The 16,012-nt window shown below is 34.7% G+C and overlaps 2 protein-coding genes across 4 annotated transcripts in view; one reads left to right on the plus strand and one right to left on the minus strand.

The window, feature by feature from the left end:
* Window positions 1–16,012, plus strand: part of RASA1 (RAS p21 protein activator 1) — a 122,164-nt gene that overhangs the window by 53,383 nt on the left and 52,769 nt on the right. For both annotated transcript variants that reach the window (XM_003261578.4, XM_030816501.1), the window contains exons 2-5: window positions 8,881–9,033; window positions 10,039–10,174; window positions 10,795–10,865; window positions 15,480–15,597. In XM_003261578.4, coding sequence (XP_003261626.1) covers window positions 8,881–9,033; window positions 10,039–10,174; window positions 10,795–10,865; window positions 15,480–15,597 — 478 coding nt within the window. The remainder of the gene's footprint in view (window positions 1–8,880; window positions 9,034–10,038; window positions 10,175–10,794; window positions 10,866–15,479; window positions 15,598–16,012) is intronic.
* The window catches only part of CCNH (cyclin H), a 101,088-nt gene that overhangs the window by 11,285 nt on the left and 73,791 nt on the right, over window positions 1–16,012 (minus strand). The gene's annotated exons all lie outside the window — the stretch shown is intronic.

The raw sequence follows: 16,012 nt of genomic DNA on the forward strand, positions 1-16,012 counted from the left end.
ATCGTATATAAACACAACCACATACGTAAATAAAAAACACCACAAGAAGGAATCAAAGTTGCCTTTGAAATTTCAGGTCTGGACACTAGGAAGGATGCTGGTGTTATTAACAGTAAAGAGGAAGAGAAGTGTGAGTGTGCGTGTGTGTCTGTGTTTGTGGAGATACTTGCTAATTTTTTAAGATTTTGATATATTCACCTTAAGGTGAAGATTCTTGGGAGGGCTTTGTTAATTTAAGCCTGGCGTTTAGGAAGGAAGTTAGATTTAGAGAGGGAAATTTGGGGATCGCTCTCATAGAGGTTATAATTTGAGCTGATGGATAACTGATATTTCCATGAGTGTGAATAAATACAGAAATGGAAAATTCCGAGGAAAAGGCATGTAGAAAATGCCTTAGTTTTAGGGTGACTTTTGAGTAAATTGTGTAATATTTCACCCTTATTGTTTTAAAAAAGTTATAGGAGAAACACTTTGAGAAAGCACAGAGGGAGAAAGTTAATGCCTTAAAACATTGCCTAATGCATAATAGGAGCTTAAAAAAATCTTTGTTGAATGAATAATTGTAACTTGTTTGGGATATAAGCCTATGTACAGTGGAAAAATGGGCATATTATGGAGAACTTTTGAGGGATGGAGTGGATAATGCCCATTCCCCTGCCCTGTGCTCATAGGGTTATTGCTGATACCAGATGAAAGGACAGATCTGAGAATATTTGAACTTTTAAAATGTTCTTTGAGGCATATTTCAGTTTGAGGAACTGAAAGACATTCCATAAGTAAGGTAGTATGTCTATATTCAGCAAGTAAGGTCACATGTCTGCATATAAGCTTATATTCTTTCCATTTTATTTGGTGGGAATTAGATTTGTAAAGTATATCCATAAAGAATGTTTAGGCTATTGTTATGGCTATATATCTTTTGATAAGTCGATTCTTTTTTTTTTTTTTTTTTTTTTTTTTGCCTGTCCTTTTTCCCATTGCCTGTTACATTTTTCTCACTTTCCTTCTCAGTCCCTCACTTTTTCCAAATCAGTTGCCATTCATCTTTTAGGTCTCAGTTTAGCCATCCATTCTTTCAGGAAATGTATGCTAAAATTCTAAGACTGAGACAGGTATTTTTTTGTATCCTTGTGTATCCTCCTACTTACTATACCAGATTACAGTTGCTTAATTTGTCTGTCTTCTCCACTAGATCCTAAACTTTCATGTCATGGTGTTCTGTCGTATTTACTGTTATATTCTACCATGTAGCACAATGCTTGGCACATAGTTTGCTGGAGATGAACTAAATCAAGAGACAGTGTTAGACTAAAGTTTACTTTTAACCTTCAGAGGTAGTGATTTCTTATCTTCATGTGCTGAATGGTGTGATACTGTAATTGTTGAAGTTCTAAGAAAAACTCAACTATAAGAATTGATACTGTTTTGAGGATTTAAAGAACACAGATACAAGAGATTGAAAATGTGCTGTAGGAACTGATACTAGCCTCCTGCTAGTAGGTATTGTGCTAGCCTTCCCTCCCTTTTCCTCCTCTGTTTCAACATTTTATTAGTGCATAACATTTCTTGGAGAGGTGTGGTTTTTTTTCTTCCCTTCGTTATCTGTTTACTAGGGTGATGGGAGTTAAAGGTAGTAAAAACTTCACAATCATAGTTGAGTGCATTTCAGTGTAAACTTTTGTATTCTCACCTTTTGTATGTTAGTCTTTTAGTGAATTTTGGGTAGACAGAATGTATGATAGTGCTGTTTCTTTAGAAATGCTCTCTCAAAACTAAAACCTCTTGGATTCTGTAAATATGTTACCTGTTGAAAAAGGAAACAGCATTTCTGCCCTTACTTTGAACTAACTTGATCTGAGATAAATACATACACACATGCACGCATGTGCACACACACATACATATGCACTCTAGTTATCTGGATGTATACAAATATACCCAAGAATAGCTAACATAAACACGCTCTCTTCTCCCCTTCCCCAAGTTTAAGTGATGTGTAGTTGGTCTAAGGGGTACTACACCTGTTTTGCTTAGCCTAGTGGTTGTTCAAGTGAATTTACCAGTGACCCAATTTTAGTCTCTATCATGGTGATTTGAAAAAAAGGCCAAGTAAAGTCACTTAGTATGAGATAAATTTTCTTTACTTTCCTCTTCACTTTAAGAATAATCAGTTGCTTTTTAAGTTTTTTTATTTTTTTTAACCTTTAGCAGACTGTATTAGTCCATTCTTATGATGCTAATGAAGACAAACCCGAGATGGGGTCATTTATAAAGGAAAGAGGCTTAATTGACTCATAGTTCCGCAGGGCTGGGGAGGCCTCAGGAAACTTACAATCATGGCGGAAGGGGAAGCAAACATGTCCTTCTTCACGTGGTGTCATCAAGGAGAAGTACTGAGCAAAAGGGAGAAAAGCCCTTTATAAAACCATTAGATCTCATGAGAACTCACTCACTATCACAATAACAGCAGCATGGGGGTAACTGCCCCCATAATTCAGTTACTTCCCACTGGGTCCCACCCACAACATGTGGGGATTATGGAAACTACAATTCAAGATGAGATTTGGGTGGAGACACAGCCAAACCATATCACAGACAGTAAGAATGTATTTGTTACAAATAAATATGGGAGCTTGAGAAGATTTTTATGTTTTATCAAATGTATACCAACTTGAAATCACCAATTTAGTTTTAGAAGACACAAGCATGTGTAACAAAGTCTGATCAGCATTTTGAGACTTGTAGAATAACTTCAGAAGTTTGTAGTATGATCAGGCACACAGAGTCCCAAGTGATTCAGATGCAAAAGATTTCTTGGTAATTGGATTTCTGCATGTATGTTTCTCTGTAACTACTTTGGTGCCTATCAGTAATATAACCAGAAGGAAAAACAAAGTGGAAAGTAAAAGTGATCTGCTGGTAACTTCAATTTAGTTTTCTTTTTATAAAAGGAAGTCTATTGATGTTAGCACTGTTTTAATGGTTTTCTGTTGTGTAGTAGACAGTTTTCATTTGGGATTGTCAAGTTAGTTGTAAATAATTGTATAGTTTCAATGAAATGCCTGTCTGTATTCACACTAGGATATTTTCTCATTGCATAAATTTCCGTATTTTTCTCTGATCAAGTGAGACAGATTATAAAACACAAAGGCCCCTCTAAGGCCCTTCAAATGTGTTCCAGCAATATGCAGCAGCCCCCACCCCCCTTTTTATTTCCCCCGTGACAGGGTCTCTCTCTGTTGCCCAGTCTGGAGTGCAGTGGCATGATCTTGTCTCACTGCAGCCTTGACTTCCCGGGCTCAAGCTATCCTCCCATCTCAGCCTCTCGAGTAGCTGGGATCATAGGCATGTGCCACCATGCCTGGCTAATTTTTGTATTTTTTGTAGAGGTGGGGTTTTGCCATATTGCCCAGGTTGGTCATGAACTCCTAGGTTCAAGCAGTCCCCTCCTCAGCCTCCCAAATTGCTGGTCTATAAAGGTGTGAGCCACTGCACCTGGCCACAGCACACATTTATAAAAAATGTTCATGTGATTCCAAATTTAAAATAGAGTGATTTCTCTGACTTTTTTTTAATTGTTCACTTTTTTAACATGCAGTTTCATCTTAGATGTATGATATTGTATATAAATTGATTTGTATTTCCAAAAAAATGAAATTAAGGGACTCCATATCTACCTGTAAGATTTCTCAACAAAAATTTACAAAGCTAGCTGGGAAGACATGTATGTACTTCTTGAATTTCCTCCTGCTGTTCCTTTTCCCCATCTTCCTTAGAGAGGCAAAGAAGAAGAGAGAGGGAAATTTACTTTTAAAATAGGAGAACATTATAAATGCTTTATTATTAATGTGTTATATTAAGCAGTTTTAAGTCATAGTATCTCAAGTACATACTATCCTTTATATTGCCCCCCAACACCCAAAATATACACACATTGGGAAAAGAATGGGGGCTCTTTGGGGGTGTCCTTCTAGAGTTGACAGGTGAAATAGAATTTCTAGTTTATTAATAGTATGGCACTTGCAGCCCCAATTAATTCGAATGCTCTGTAATGTTCAAAAAGAGTTTTGAGAAAATTTCCTCCTAAAATTAATGCCTTAGTAGAAAAAAAGATTGGTTTCTCCTGTTCTCTTCCCCAAATTAGATGGAAATTAAACAAGACTAGAAAATAGGTAATTGAGACTAAGATGATTCACAGATTGATCACCCATTATGCAACAGTCATAAAATTCGTTAGTTTTTTTGAAGAAGTTTATTAATCAGTCCCATATCCTTTGAGTATCCTCTACTCCCCTGTGATATTGGTTTGATATTAATTAAGCTAATATTTACTGGGTTCTTGGTATCCATTAGGTATTCTTCTAAGCAACTTTATATGTGTTAGCTCATTTAATAATAATATTAAGCCAACGTTCTCTGAGGTAGACACTATTATATTCCTTTTATAGATGAGGAAACTGAGGCTCGGAGATAAAGTAATCTGCCTACATTTGCGCAGCTAGGTGGCAGAGCTGGGATTCAAAGACAGTGACTCTAGAGTCTTTTAACCGTTCTACTATAAAGCCTATGTAGTATTTTTCATTTTTGTATTTTTCTTTAAAGGAATTTAGGACAAGTCATTAATTTTATTCCGAGGTTGAGATAGAAATTAATTTCCCTAATTTACAAGTGATGGTAATGACATAAAAAATGTAAAGACTTGGCCATAACTGTGGAGACAGTTTCTGACATGATTTGGTATGTTTAGGGTGGCATCTCCATAGATTGGAGGTTTCTTGGGTTTCTGTTAAGTCTTGGTCTTCTGTTAGTATGCATTGTCTCTTTTGAACAAGCTCAGGGAGTGTCAGCATAATCATCCTTCTTTGAGTTCTGTCAGCCTAAACTGTTTTCACATTCTTTTCACATGTCAGAATTTTTGGCTGGGTGCAGTGGCTCACACCTGTAATCTCAGCACCTTGGGAGGCCGAGGCAGGCAGATCACCTGAGGTCAGGAGCTTGGGACCAGCCTGGCCAACATGGTGAAACCCCGTCTCTACTAAAAATACAAAAATTAGCCGCATGTGGTGGCACGCACCTGTAATTCCAGCTACTTGGGAGGCAGAGACAGGAGAATCACTTGAACCCAGGAGGCGGAGGTTGCAGTGAGCTATAAGAGCATGGCACTGCACCCCAACCTGGGTAACAGAGCAAGACTCTGTTTCCAAAGAAAAAAAAAAAAAAGAGAACTTCCTATGTGGATGTTAAAAAAGAGGTTTTTGTTTTGTTTTTTACATTGGCAAGGTGGTTCAACTAGATGACTGATAAAGCATTTTTCAACATTGTTTTATGAGTCAACACTTCTTCTTTCATTGGGCAAATACTTTAAAACTTATTATTGCTGTGTGCCAGGTATACTCTGTTATAATTGCCACAAATGTGAGCAGATTTATAAACTTTAACTTAGGTGATGAGCTATTATTTAGTTATCTCATGTTATACTCAGAGTATTCTCATACCACCAGTATGACTCTTATGCTTATATTTCTTTGAGGTATTCTAGATTCCAGTTGAATTTTTTTTAAAACTTATTTGAAAACGGTCACCAGCAAATCTACGTTTAAAGAGATATAATAAGGCTTTGACTGTGAAGACTTAAGAGTAATAGTGGGGTTGATTAAATATGTTTTCATGTATTTCTTTGTAATTCTTTGCTGTGGCTATTTGTAGAGGCAGAAAGTTCAGCACTTTTAAAAACTGAGTATTTTAGACAACCGCTCGCAAAGTATTCACTCTTGGGAAATGTTATGTCTTTGTTACTGAGAGTATGTTTTGTAAAGCCATATCCCACCTGAAATAAAAAGAATTAGAGACTTCAGAAAGTTAAGGTAGACAGCATTTTCTTGGCTACTGGGGCTAATTAGAATATATGATTCTCTATTCAGGACAGCCACCTTAGGGACTCTGAATCTGTCAGTAGGGTAAAATTTTTATATTTATAAAAAAGATTGTGGGTTAAAAAAAGGTTGAGAAATACTGTTTTTGAGTAAACCCAAGGACTGGTGTTTAAAGGTTATATAGTATTTTACTTAGGTTCTAGAAATCTGTAAGGTGTCTGAATCAAATCTTATAACATTGGATTTATTGTGATTTATTTATAAAACATTTAAGAATCAAATCAACTACATAAATGTTTACAAGCTGATGGCTGGATAATTTAATTGCAGTTTATAGTCATAATCAAGAATTGACATGTTTTGCTTTATGTGTTTGAAGCTTATGACCTTTTGACATGAAAGGAAATTGCTAACATGTAGGAAATACTTATTTAGATTAATGTCTTTCTCCTGAACTGACTTATCCATTTTAATGCTCAGATCTTAGAAAGTACATAGATGTAAAAAATCAACTCGGTGTGGTGGCCCACACCTGTAATCCTAGCACTTTGGAAGGCTGAGGTGAGCAGATCACTTGAGTCCAGGAATTTGAGACCAGCCTGGGTGACATGGCAAAACTCTGTCTCTACAAAAAAACAAACAAACAAACAAACAAAAAAACCGCTGGATGTGGTAGCATGTGTCTGCAGTCTCAGCTACTTGGGAGGCTATGGTAGGAAGATGGGTTGAGCCCGGGAGGTGGGGGTTGCAGTGAGCTGAGATCGTACCAGTGCATTCCAGCCTGGGCGACAGAGTGAGACTCCTGTCTTGAAACAAACAAAACAAAACAAAAACAACTAAAAACCACAAACATAAATATCGCTTAAAATCGTAAGTTGGATATTTCTTGTAAAGTAGTTTGTGTAATGCCTCATGTATCTCTGTGTATCATTTCATGGTAAGTTCAAAAGATGAAGGAGATTAAATAAAAACCTTTTTCATCTTGACACTACCTAAGACATAACAGAAATTTGACAAATAACAAGTATACAAAAATAGAGATTTGCTTAAAATTGTCCTTAATTTTATCTTTGTTGGGTATATAAATCTGCTCTCTGGGATAGTTCTGCTTTAAGTAATGAGGAATGCACTGGTTTCATATTCTAAGGATAACCTAAGGATATCCCATATATTTTCACAACTAAATAAACTCATAGCCTGAAATTTCAAAATTTTATTCTCTTATGTCTTTAAATTATAGTTCCTCAGGGTTCGTTCATGATCTCTGGTGTAAACTTTCCATTTCAGATTTAAAAAGTCCCGGAGCTCTTGCAAATTAAACTTACTTGTCATTTGTCTCAAAGATAACGGCTGAACTAAGATTAGGATTTTAGAGGAATGCAGTATTGATTATTCTTTCCCTTCTTCCTCTAATACTAACAGGTTACAATTATATTTTGTTTGTTAAGTTGTAATGGAACGCTGTAAATAAGTTCATTATTTTCAGCCTTATGCATAGGGCTCTAAATAAATGGGTTGGTTTTAGAAGAAAACTAAAAGTAATTCTTTCCATAAGTTTTAAGTTTCTGTGTTTTTTTTTTTTTTTTTTTTTTTTTTTGAGACGGAGTCTCGCACTGTCGCCTGGCTGGAGTGCAGTGGCACAATCTCGGCTCACTGCAGCGCCACCTCCCGGGTTCCTGCCATTCTCCTGCCTCAGCCTCCGGAGTAGCTGGGATTACAGGCGCCTGCCACCGCACCCGGCTAATTTTTTGTATTTTTAGTAGAGACGGGGTTTCACCGTGTTCTCGATCTCGTGATCCGCCCGCCTCGGCCTCCCAAAGTGCTGGGATTACAGGCGTGAGCCACCGCGCCCGGCTGAGTTTCTGTGTTTTTGTTTTATTTTTAAAAATTAAGGAGTCAAAAATGATGAGCTTTTATTACAACAAGCTTACAAAAATAGTCATAGTAACATAATGCTTTTATCATTGGCTTATTATGTATTATATAAAATACATATATTATTACAAATACAAGATTACAAATAAACTTTGGTAAAGCTGAAGTACTATATTATGCTACATAATTGCATATATCAATGTAATATGAATGTTTATTGTTTTTCTCTGTTTCAAATTAGGCTGTAAGTATCTAAGGATGAGTTTGGCTAAACTATCAAATGTAAAAATATTTTATAGCAGTTACTTTGGAGATTTGTTACCATGCCTGTTTGATACTTCTAGTATATTTCTAAGCATGTTTCTGTTTATATCAGTTCATGAGGCTTTTATAGGCATACTTGGTATGCTAGAGTTACAGCCAGTTTCTTAAGTAAATCATTTGATAGTATATAGGTAGAATACAGTTAAACTGAGAGCAAGAAGGGTGAAGGGACAAAGGTGCTATTTATTCCCCCACGTGTTTGTTAAATAAATTTGGAAAGTTGAGTGCAAATGTAAAATGTATAGTCATGGAGTAGATTATCTTAGAGCCAAAGGGATTAATCAGCTTCACGTTCAAACAGGAAATTAAAATAGCATCCTTTAGACAGTGTAATTCTGTTTTCCTGTCGCAGGGCACAAACACTAAAATGGAATAGAACATTTTATATTCTCATAGGTTCCATGTGCCTTGTGAAGTCATGGTTCCTCAGTATAAGATTGAGGTAGTAAATTAATATTTCCATTTGTCTATCTTTTATTTTTCTAAGTAAGGATTTGGTTGCAGTAGTGTTTATATTTTGAATAGCAGGCAATCCTGGAAGTAGGGAGATGGGTAGAAATGGAAGAGATTTATATATGAGATGACTAGGACTGAGCTTTTAGAGCAAATTAAAGACCAAGTAAGTGAGTATTTTTTGAGAGACTGAGGTTAAATTGAGTTAAAATTGGATTAACTGGTTCAGAGTAAAATGTAAATGTTTAAGTTACATGTAGGCATTTAAAACCTCTAGTAGTTACGTTTTTCAAGTATCAATAGAAATTTTACACTTGCTATTTATATTGTAATATCTTCTCTCTTTTTCCCCTAGGTGGTATCACGGAAAACTTGACAGAACGATAGCAGAAGAACGCCTCAGGCAGGCAGGGAAGTCTGGCAGTTATCTTATAAGAGAGAGTGATCGGAGGCCAGGGTCCTTTGTACTTTCATTTCTTAGCCAGATGAATGTTGTCAACCATTTTAGGTAAGTATTCCTATTATGAAGCCAAATGGTGTAGCTATTTTGATATAATATTCATAAATATACCTGTATAATAAAGGTGAATGACTCAGTAACAAATAATAGAGAAGGAAGCTTGTTTTCAGTCAAATGATTTAATCAGTGATTTATAGAGATTCTTTTGAATGTTTACATTTTTTGTTTAAAAACAATATTGTTGGGCATTACTCTGCTGATCCTCAAATATATTTATAGCTTTTAAAGTATAAAGAATTACAAATAAACTTTGAGTGGTAAGGCTAAAATAAAGGAATTGTATACTTTTAGAATGCAGAATAACAAAAAGTGTAGGAAACCCTGTTTAAAACTCAAATTTTGTGTCCTTTATTTTAGCTTCACTATTCTAAAACTCTTTGCAGACATGCACTTCAGTGAAACAGGCATATACATTTTCAAGTACAAATATTCTGTATATATAAACATATTTACCCATATTGTATTCTATTTCATTTTTATAGAAGAAATTGAAAAATATCATCTAATGCATATAGTGTTAAATGATAAAATGTTTGTGTACCCTTGGTTTTTAGATTTTAAAATAAGGTTCAGTAGTACCATGATACCATATGTAGTATGTGAAATTATTACTGTACTTTGTGTAAATATTTCAAGAGGTCTGTGTGCTCCTTTTAGCCAGAGAAAACTTACTAAAATTGTTAATTCAGCCTTAAATATGGAAAGTGAGAAGAGGTATCTGAGGGTGAGTTTTCAAATATTTGATGGAATTCTGTAATTGAGGTTTATAAGCCTGATACATATTTCACATCAAATGCATGTATATATATGTAAGAGAAATAGCCCCAAGTAATTTGCTGTGATGAAGATACTAATAAGTGGTATTTTAGTATAAGGATATAGTTACAAGGAAAAGAGTATGGAAATTATGGATTTACAATTTCTTTATGAAACTTCATCTTTAAAATTGGCTGTAAAGATTTTTTTATACTGTATTTTTTCCTGTTCAAATAGGATTATTGCTATGTGTGGAGATTACTACATTGGTGGAAGACGTTTTTCTTCACTGTCAGACCTAATAGGTTATTACAGTCATGTTTCTTGTTTGCTTAAAGGAGAAAAATTACTTTACCCAGTTGCACCACCAGAGGCAAGTAAAATGAATAAAATCTTTCAAAACTTTATTTTTTCAGTACAATAATGGTTTTAGCTATTGCTCAGTTTCTTATGTTTATTATAATTCAAGAAATATTTGTTGTATTAAATTTTAATTCGGGTTATAATGTCAGAACAAAGTGGACAACTTCTTTGAAAAAAAGAAAATATTTTTCAATAATTTTGTATTTATATAATCAGATTAAAAAAATGCTGTATGGTGATAGCCTAACAAATATTTCTGAATGTATGAGAACAAATTACTGATTTCATAGTACTAACCCTGACTTTGCTGCAAGATTCTGAAATGCCTTGTGTATCATCAATGAAAGGTTAATGTATATGTTTCATGTAGTATATTTAAAATGAAATGATCTTTCATATTACATTATAAAAGCATACTGCTTATATTTAAAATATAATTTTCATAAAAACAAGAACAACAAAAAAGCCTTTCTAGGCACTGGGTATTTATAGTCCAAGTAAAAATTTATTTGAATGATCCCATGGAGTTTCTAATGTGAATTTTTATTGGCTTTATGTGGATATACCTCTTTTGACTTTAAGATAAAAAGACTATCTTTTTAAATCTTTTTTTTTTTTTATGGTTTCTAGCCAGTAGAAGATAGAAGGCGTGTACGAGCTATTCTACCTTACACAAAAGTACCAGACACTGATGAAATAAGGTATTTTATAATCTATTCCCATGTGTAGGCATTTGAAAGAGAGCTAGACTTCGAAGATTTATTACTCTTGGACTAGGAAGCTTTTGAAATTTGAAGAAATGGCATACAGCAAGGTGAAAGAGCTTTTGATACTGGGTCTGTTGGTCCTGTACCTCTCGGTTGGCTTATTTGTTCAGACTGTGGTTTTGGATCAGAGTGGCCTCAGTGAATATGATAGGAGAAATAATTAGGTTTTATTCCACTGTCTCTCACAAAGTAAGGAGAGTTCTGTTTCAATCTATATCCTATTTAAATTTTTGTTACCACGTGACATTTATGCCGCCGCTATAAAGGATAAGCTTCTACTTTATGTAATGGGTGAATAATTTTAAACCTTAGGAATGTTATAGAACTATGCAACATGTTAGTTTGTGGTTTTATTTCTATATAATATAATTCAATAATCAAATTATCTGTGTCTTTCTGTAAACTATTTAATTTTCTAGTGGAAACTGTTTCTTACCATTAATTCTCTCATTTGATTCTTATTGACACATTTTTATTTGTAAACTGGAAAGGCCTATAAATGACAAAGGAAAAAATGCATATATTAAAGAAGAACAGTGATGAATTACAAATTTATGAATTTAGGTAATTTTTAAAAATTTTTAGTGGGATCATTTAGGACAGCAGTTCTCAAAGTGTGTTTCATGTAACTGTGGGGATCTTTGAGATCGATTTAGAAGGTTCATGTATTAGTCGGTGTTCTCTAGAGGAGATTTTTTATGGAGAATTGGTTTACACAATGATAGATGGAGACAGTAAAGACCCACAATCGGCTGTCTGCAATCTGAAAACCCAAGAAAGCCAGTGGTATAATTCAGTCTACATCTGAAGACCTGAGAACCAGGGGAGCCTATGGTGTAAATCGTAGTCTGAGGGCAGGAGAAGACGAGATGAGATGTCCCAGCTCAACCAGTAAGGCAGCAAAAAGGGATGAATTTCTTCCTCCTCAATTTTTTGTTCTGTTCAGACCCTCAGTGAATTGGATGATGCCCACTCACATTGGGGATGGCAGGATACTGTCCTCTGATTCAAATTTTAATCTCATCCAGAAACACCCTCACAGAGAAACCCAGAAATATAATGTTTAATCTGGGAACCCTACAGCCCAGCCAAGTTGACACATAAAATTAGCCATCACAGTCCATGAGATCAGGTTATTTTCATAACATACTAAGACATAATTTGCCTTTTTCACTGTAAATTTTACAATGATGGTACAAAAGCAATGGATGGTAAAACTGCTGGTGCCTTAATAGAAATAAAGGCTGTAGCACAAAAGTGTACCGTATTCTTCACTGTTACACACTTGGAGTTAAAGACAGTTTCATTTAAGAGTGTTGATGAGGGAGTAAAAAATATTTATTAAATTTCAACCTGTGACCACACAACTTTAATCTGTATGATGAAATGGGAAGTATGTATAAAACACTTCTGCTGTGTACCAGAGATCAGTGTCATGAGGAAAAGCAGTGAGTTGAGAGCTGAACTAGTTTGTTCCTTTTTTTTTTATTTTTTGAAACAGTCTTTCTCTGTTACCCAGGCTGGAGTGCAGTGGCACGATCTTGCCTCACTGCAGTCTCCACCTCCTGGGTTCAAGGGATTCTATGCCTCGGTCTTCCGAGCAGCTGGAATTACAGGCGTGTGTCACCAAGTCCAGCTAATTTTTGTAATTTAGTAGAGATGGGGTTTTGCCATGTTGGCCAGGCCAGTCTCGAACTCCTGACCTCAAGTGATCTGCCCGCCTTGGCCTCCCAAAGTGATGGGATTGTAGGCCTGAGCCACTGCACCTGGCTTAGCAGTTACTTTTGTGCACACCATTTTCACTTGAGAGAATGTTTGACATTTTTTGAAGAAGAACAAAGTGAGTCTGTTATTTCAAGGAAAAAAACTGTTAGTGTTTGTTGCCAATGACAAAATTTGAGTTTTGAGTAAAAATTTGAATTTTAGACATTCTGTATTGGCCATCAAGAGTTTGACACTTTCTGAAATAATGACTTTTCTGATGAGATAGGTGGTGATAATAAAGAATGAGTTTTGTGTGTGTGTGTGTGTGTGTGTGTGTGACAGTTTCGCTCTTACCACCCAGGCTGGAGTGCAATGGTGCCATCTTGGGTCACTGCAACCTCCGCCACCTGGGTTCAAGCGATTCTCCTGCCTCAGCCTCCTGAGTAGCTGGAACTATGGGCGTCTGCCACCATACCTGGCTAATTTTGATATTTTTAGTAGAGATGGGGTTTCACCATGTTGGCCAGGGTAGTCTTGAACTACTGACCTCGAGTGATCTGCCTGCCTTGGCCTCCCAAAGTGCTGGGATTGCAGGCATGAGCCATCGTGGCTGGCCAAGAATGAGAGGTTTTGATAGTGTATAATGTGTTAACAACTAGAAGATATAGATAGCTTAGTGAACTAATATTTTCTAAAAGGTCAATGCAGGTTGTTAACAAAATTATGCATGGGTAAAAGATTCATTTAAAGTGCAAGATAGACCAATAGATGTTACTGGAATGCATACAGAAAGTTCACTGATAAATAGTTTTGGATTCCGTATTACAACTAACCTTCAAGAAAGTACCACTCGTTGAGTTTTTGGTGTACTTTCATAGAATATCTATAATTATCTGAAAAGGCTATTAAAATACTTATCCCTTTCACAACTACATTCTTAGGTGAAGCCAGATTTTCTTCATATACTTTAAGCAAAAAAATCATGTAGCAGCAAATTTAATGCAGAAACAGATATGGGACTCCAGCAGTTTTCAGTTAAGCCAGGCATTAAGAGATTCGCAAAATTATAAAACAGTGATATTCTCACTAAATTTGTAAAAGTATCTTTTTCATATTTTTAATGAGCTATTTTTAAAGGAATTAGTGAATATTTTAAAACATTTGTTTTAAATTTGAATATGGTAAATATCAGTAGATATCCATATAAATAAAAGCCATTTAGGATGTCATTTTTAAGAGTGTAAAGAGGTCCTGGGAGACCAGAAAGAAAAAAAAAATAGCTGATCTAGGAAGATGGAAATTTAAATAATATTTTGATGATATAAATTTGGATTTATGAGTCTCTTAAAAAGTTTATGCATACCTGTGAATTTTAAAATAAAAATACCTTAAAAATTAATGATTTAATAAAGCACTTTAGCCTGTTTTAGGGGGGATAACACAAAATAATACAGAATGAGTTATGATTAGATTGTGTAACTACTAACAAGCTTATTTAAAACATTTTTTTGGTTTTTGCACCATGAAAAGTTGGTATAGCAACAGCAATGAAACTTGAAATTAGAAATATCTCTTATGACTACTTTTAACTAAGAAATGAAATTTACCAGTTCATGTGCACCCTCCTTTTACTCATAATGATTTTCTTTAATGTGCTTATTTAGGTGGTTCTAGAAAGGAATAGTTTAATTGGTTAAGTGGTAATGTCTGCTGCCATTCAGCTAGTGAAATATTGGCCATCATTAAGAAGGATTGTAGAATCAAGATAGAATACAATATTCTATGATTATTCAAATATTGAGTTACATGTTGTATAATACAAGTTCTGTTGTCTGAAACATTGTCCAAGATACAATGAAGCTTGAGATAGCATAGAGAAAGCAGTTAAAGCTTTCAAGGATAGGAGAAGAGATTTACTTAAATTTACTTAATAGATTTTGGTTGTGAATATTAAGGTTGAAAGGAAAATTGCTGGAAAAAAAGACAAATACAGTTATAGATACAGGGTTAATGGTACCATCCGACAAATCCGGAAACTTTGTGTTCAGACGCATTCTTTTAAGCCTGAAAGGACAAATTCAAGAATTACTAATGGTTTTATGTTGATGAAATACATCAGCAACTTGTTTCCATAATTGTGTGGAGGTTGAAAACATCTAGGTTTCAGTAAAAGGAAACTAAGTTGTATATGCATCTCTGTACTCTTAAATTGGTAACAGAAAAAAAACATACATTCCTTTCTCATAATATATCCCTTGGTACCTACCACTTTCAGAGAAAAAATGCTGTACCCATTGGATGATGGGTATCTGGGTGAATTAAACAAGCCCTAGTTTTTTTATAAGAAAAATGTTAACTGACATAAGCATCTACATCATGCTTATCTAAAATAAACATTTTCTGAAGTAACTCTATATCTTATATTTATTTTGTGTTTTGATTTTATATCTACGCTACATCTGAAAGAGTAATAACATTGAAACATAAGTTTTTCAATGCAGTTTTCTTGTAGTTACACCCCAAAACCTTCAATATATGTATAATCAGTTTCTGTTAACAGAAGTTGTAATTTGAATCTAACAATAATTCAGTGATATAGTTAGTGCAGATACTATTATCAAACCCATTTTACTCATGAGGAAATTAAAATTCAGATTATTTATTATTTTCAGGAATTGACATGTAGATAATGCCAGAAATAGGATACAAATTTAGGGTGTTTGACTCTAATTCCTTGCATTTTTCAATATAATACTATCCCTATCCTATTTTGTGGTATGTGACTATTCTAATTTCTGTATTTAAAATTTTTAAATTTAATAACTTTAAAATTGCTATTTTCAGTTTCTTAAAAGGAGATATGTTCATTGTTCATAATGAATTAGAAGATGGATGGATGTGGGTTACAAATTTAAGAACAGATGAACAAGGCCTTATTGTTGAAGACCTAGTAGAAGAGGTGGTAAGTTTTGTTCTTCTCAATTCTAGATTCTAAATATTTTATAAATTTGGATCTTGTCCATAATTAGAGAAAGTAGCTATGAATACATTTCTTTTATAAAAGAACTTAATTGATAAGTACAAGAATTATAAGTGCTGTTTGTTAGTATGGAACATAATCAAGCTAGCATATTATAATACATAGCTGCCCAATATTCAGAAAGCTTGTATGAGTTTCTATGAATTAGAAATATATTAACATTTGTGCTTTCTTTTGGGACAGAGCCTTGGTCCGTTACCCAGGCTAGAGTGCAGTGGCGCGATCTCAGCTCACTGCAACCTCCACCTCCCAGGTTCAAGCATTTCTCGTGCCTCAGCCACCCAGGTAGCTGGGATTACAGACATGTGCCACCATGCCCAGCTAATTTATATATATA

The sequence above is a fragment of the Nomascus leucogenys genome, chromosome 2 (assembly GCF_006542625.1).
Source record: "Nomascus leucogenys isolate Asia chromosome 2, Asia_NLE_v1, whole genome shotgun sequence".
In the NCBI taxonomy this organism is placed as follows: Eukaryota; Metazoa; Chordata; class Mammalia; order Primates; family Hylobatidae; genus Nomascus; species Nomascus leucogenys.